At 37.9% G+C, this 4,897-nt stretch overlaps 2 protein-coding genes across 2 annotated transcripts; both read right to left on the bottom strand.

The window, feature by feature from the left end:
- Positions 1 to 339: 339 nt before the first annotated feature.
- On the bottom strand, positions 340 to 1,892 carry LOC140383555 (trace amine-associated receptor 13c-like). The gene is made up of 2 exons (XM_072465999.1): positions 1,738 to 1,892; positions 340 to 1,144 (listed from the first exon to the last, which is right to left on the bottom strand). The coding sequence occupies exons 1-2, from the start codon at positions 1,890 to 1,892 to the stop codon at positions 340 to 342; spliced, it is 960 nt and encodes a 319-aa protein (XP_072322100.1).
- Positions 1,893 to 2,981: 1,089 nt separating this feature from the next.
- On the bottom strand, positions 2,982 to 4,435 carry LOC140383556 (trace amine-associated receptor 13c-like). Its single transcript, XM_072466000.1, has 2 exons — positions 4,269 to 4,435; positions 2,982 to 3,786 (listed from the first exon to the last, which is right to left on the bottom strand). Exons 1-2 carry the CDS (start codon positions 4,433 to 4,435, stop codon positions 2,982 to 2,984), a joined length of 972 nt encoding a protein of 323 aa, XP_072322101.1.
- Between the last annotated feature and the right edge of the window lie 462 nt (positions 4,436 to 4,897).

Raw genomic sequence — 4,897 nt, forward strand, 5'->3', positions numbered from 1 at the left:
GAGTATATACACAAGTATATAAGCCAGAGAGCAGCCTCTCCAGATGAAGCTCCAAAGAGATTACTGTCAGCTGCCACTTTGAAACAATAATACAGACAAGAACAAAAAAAACAAGATGATCAAGTGTTTTTGCGGCTTTCATTTCAGGTTTCTGAACCGTTATTGCGATTGGCCACACTGTGATGAGATTCGAGAGCGCATTGCACGAGCTCGGGATACAGCTACTACAGATACTCTTATATATAAAAATGTGCCTGTCTTTGATTTATTTGTATTTTTTTCAAAAATAGGACACTTTAGAAATGCATCCACTTTTATTTAACTATCCAAGTACTTTCATTAAATGTTAATTTCACTGGAGCCTGGCTTCAAAATCTGCAGTGTAACAATGCTTTTAATAGCTCTTCTAAACCATGGATAACAACATGCATAGATGATTGGATTTATACAGGAATTTAAATATATCAGCCATAATTCCGTAACCCCTGATGAGTCTGTGAGACCACTGTCCAATAACAGAGTAAAAATATAATATGGACAAGAGCAAATGATGAACATGACAATCACCACGCCGAGTGTCCTTGCTGCTTTTAGTTCAGATTTCTTGGCCGCTGAATGATGCATTGACACAGATGTAACTTGAGAACGCAATGCCCGAGCCTGAGTCACGGCCACCACAAATACTCTCAGATACAACACTGTTATTATACTGATTGGTGCTATAAATGTCACAACTAGGTCAAACACTGCTTCAATCTCATTCACAATAATTAGACATTCTCCGTAACAGGTATTATATATGCCAGGTTGCTGAAGCATCTCCCTCAACAGCCAGATGGCATGAATTATTGAAAATAACCAACAGAAAATCACACAGACTTGCACACGTTTGTAGGTGACTTTTGTGTGGTAAAACATGGGGTCACATATAGCAACATAGCGGTCTATAGATATCATAACCATGTTGCCCACAGAGACGCTGGTCACCAGAAAGCTAACAAAATCACACATGCTACATCCAAAGTCACCCATATAGAAACAACCATGATAAAAGAGGATTCCCGCTGGCATCGGCAGCATACCCACTATCAGGTCTGAGTAGGCCAAAGAGAGGAGGAGGAGGTTGGTACATGTCTGGAGCTGCCTGCAAGAGAGAAATCTGAATCATAATGAAATACTCAATGATCAGAAAAAAAAGTGTCTATGGCATTATAATGGAAATGTTTGGTTTAAGGACAGAAACAGAGGTCTGTAATTTTATGTGACAGAGACGTGTAATTAATTTAAAGCAAAATGACATTACTGTGAGGAAATATAATGAGTTAAGTTGATCAAAAAAATTGGAAATTGTCTTGATTTGATAAAACAGATGATTTCAATTTATTTTGTTGGGGCATTTCCTCATTCAAGAGATATATTTAGATTTGAATTGCACCATTGCTGTATTGATAGAGGACTGTTGCTCTGCCAATTCCTTCAAATCATGCCTGAAACTCATGATTGTGTTACTTAAAAATCAAAATGAACTGATTTATATTAATAGCCTGCATTTTAGCTTGCTTTGTTTTGTTTTTTTAAACATGGAATATGTAATCTAGCACCAATACAACATAAATAATATAACATCAGTATTACAGTCAAGACTGACATTTCAATAATATTCTAATGCTGAATGTGCCCATTGTTATAATTATGAGCATTCTGAATGAAAGTGCGTGTGCAGTGGCTGGTCTCTGCCTGTAGTGGGAGATAGAAATGATGACCAGCAGGTTGAGCAGCACGGTGAGCAGGGTGATGGTGGTGAGCACAGTGAAGGAAAAGGCTGCATGTTTGATCTTCTTGCACGAGTTGTTGATGAGAGGAAAGCACAGCTCGTCTTCTGGTGTCTCCATGGTGTGTGTGAGAGAGAAGGAGGAGGAGAGCTCTCTCACAACACTTTTATACGTCAAATCTTCAGCCACAATGCAAACACAACAGGGAAGCATTACAGCAGGGAGGCACCACTCAAGAGATTTGGCAAATTGTCTTAAATTATTTCTGTATAAATGAATGATAATGCAAAAACAAATTATTGTAGTTTTTAGACACTGATGTTGTATTAGCTACAACTAAAATACATTTATTACGAAAAATGCAGAGCTTATGAAATGCTTGTCAGTCAAAACAGGTGCAATAGTAATGAGTGTAGCAATGAGTTTAGATCGATACAATTATTTAATTTGATCCCCGAGAGGCAATTCTAGCACAGCCATCACAGTATTTAGCAGGGGATAGTTATATTAGTTAGATGGTACAGTTACGCGTACAGGTAAAGGGGGTACAGGTAAAGGTAAAGTTCAGCAGTGACAAGCTCTCCAGTGTTGTTGAGAAGGCAAATATCTGTGGGGATTTAAGAGTTTTTGGTCTAGCATGAATAATTGAAAATGTCCAACACAGCAAAATGCACACTTTTACTCGTGTCACTGTAACTTTGAAAGGGTATAACATGGGATCGCAAATGGCTATATACCGATCCACAGAAGTAAGAACCATATTTCTTATTGAGGCGCTAACAACAAGGAAGCTAGAGAAGTTATTGAAAGCACATGCAAAGTCACCCAAGAACCAGCAGCCGTGGTAATACAAAAAGTGTCCTTGGGCAAGACACTTAACACGCTTCGCTCCCAGTGCTACTTCCAACTGGTGTGTGAATGGGTGAATGGTTCATTGATGCGTGCCTTGAAGGTAGAAAAGTGCTAGTGACCATTTATTTATCAAACTTTATTCTCTCCCATGAGAATTCTGTGCCCGTCTTTGATTCATTTTTATTTATTTTTTTCAAAAAAAGGACACTTTATAAATTCATCCGTTTTTATTCAACTATCCTGTTTCATACCGTCTTGCTCTACACAACTTCATAAAAATAGTTTAATGCTAACAAAATAATTGAGGAATTACATATATATTGTATTACTTCCTGAGTAATACTTTCAGTACTTTTATTAAATGTTAATTTCACTGGAGCCTGGCTTCAAAATCTGCAGTGTAACAATGCTTTTAATAGCTCTTCTAAACCATGGATAACAAAATGCATAGATGATTGGATTTATACAGGAATTTAAATATATCAGCCATAATTCCGTAACCCCTGATGAGTCTGTGAGACCACTGTCCAATAACAGAGTAAAAATATAATATGGACAAGAGCAAATGATGAACATGACAATCACCACGCCGAGTGTCCTTGCAGCTTTTAGCTCCGATGTCTTGGCCGCTGAATGCTGCATTGACACAGATGTAACTTGAGAACGCAATGCTCGAGCCTGAGTCACGGCCACCACAAATACTCTCAGATACAACACTGTTATTATACTGATTGGTGCTATAAAAGTCACAACTAGGTCAAACATTGCTTCAATCTTATTCACAATAATTAGACATTCTCCGTAACAGGTATTATACATGCCAGGTTGCTGAAGCAACTCCCTCGACAGCCAGATGGCATGAATTATTGAAAATAACCAACAGAAAATCATACAGACTTGCACACGTATGTAGGTGACTTTTGTGTGGTAAAACATGGGGTCACATATAGCAACATAGCGGTCTATAGATATCATAACCATGTTGCCCACAGAGACGCTGACCACCAGAAAGCTAACAAAGCCATACATGCTACATCCAAAGTCACCCATATAGAAACAACCATGATAAAGGAGGATTTCCACCGGCATCGGCAGCATACCCACAATCAGGTCTGAGAAGGCCAAAGAGAGGAGGAGGAGGTTGGTACATGTCTGGAGCTGCCTGCAAGAGAGAAATCTGAATCATAATGAAATAATCAATAATCAGAAAAGAACTTGTGTCTATGGCATTATAATGGGAATGTTTGGTTTAAGGACAGAAACAGAGGTCTGTAATTTTAGAGACGTGTAATTAATTTAAAGCAAAATTACATCACTGTAAGGAAATATGATGAGTTTAGTTGATAAAAAAATTGGAAATTGTCTGGATTTAATTTGATAAAAAGGATGATTTTTGTTTCTTTTGTGATATATAATATTCAGATTTGAATTGCACTATTGCTGTATTAATAGAGCAACATTTAAATAACATGATATCAGTATTACAATCAACAATGACTGACATTTCAAAAATATTCTAATGCTTGGACTACAGAAGCCTAGTACCCCTGAGCCTGCAAACATATTTCTGATAAACTGAACATGCCCATTGTTATAATTATGAGCATTCTGAATGAAAGTGCGTGTGCAGTGGCTGGTCTCTGCCTGTAGTGGGAGATAGAAATGATGACCAGCAGGTTGAGCAGCACGGTGAGCAGGGTGATGATGGTGAGCACAGTGAAGGAAAAGGCTGCGTTTGTGTTGGAGTGTTTGATCTTCTTGCACGAGTTGTTGATGAGAGGAAAGCACAGCTCGTCTTCTGGTGTCTCCATGGTGTGTGTGAGAGAGAAGGAGGAGGAGAGCTCTCTCACGCCACTTTTATAGGTCAAATCTTCAGCCACAATGCAAACACAACAGGGAAACATTACAGCAGGGAGGCACCACTCAAGAGATTTGGCAAATTGTCTTAAATTATTTTTGTATAAATGAATGATAATGCAAAAACAATTTATTGTAGGTTTTAGATACTGATGTTGTATTAGCTACAACTAAAATACATTTATTACGTTAAATGCAGTGCTTATGAAAAGCTTTTCAGTCAAAACAGGAGCAATAGTAATGAGTTAAATATTGAGGATAGATAGATAGATAGATAGATTTATTTAATTCGATCCCTGAGAGGCAATTCTAGTACAGCCAGCAGTTTAAAAACTTTCACATACAAAACATCACAGTATTTAGCAGGGTATAGTTGTATTAGGAACAGGGCACAGGTACAAGTACAAGTACAGGTA

Source organism: Eucyclogobius newberryi, unplaced genomic scaffold, assembly GCF_026437365.1.
Source record: "Eucyclogobius newberryi isolate DKJ021-1_F unplaced genomic scaffold, fEucNew1.0.hap1 SCAF_539, whole genome shotgun sequence".
Classification (NCBI taxonomy): domain Eukaryota; kingdom Metazoa; phylum Chordata; class Actinopteri; order Gobiiformes; family Gobiidae; genus Eucyclogobius; species Eucyclogobius newberryi.

Bases quoted from the DNA above. Each gene is read 5' to 3' on its own strand.
- LOC140383555 (XM_072465999.1), bottom strand. From the start codon at position 1,892: ATGGAGACACCAGAAGACGAGCTGTGCTTTCCTCTCATCAACAACTCG. The intron at 1,145-1,737 runs GCAGAGACCAGC...TCTCTCTTGCAG, and splicing joins ATTTCTATCTCCCACTACAG to GCAGCTCCAGACATGTACCA.
- LOC140383556 (XM_072466000.1), bottom strand. From the start codon at position 4,435: ATGGAGACACCAGAAGACGAGCTGTGCTTTCCTCTCATCAACAACTCG. The intron at 3,787-4,268 runs GCAGAGACCAGC...TCTCTCTTGCAG, and splicing joins ATTTCTATCTCCCACTACAG to GCAGCTCCAGACATGTACCA.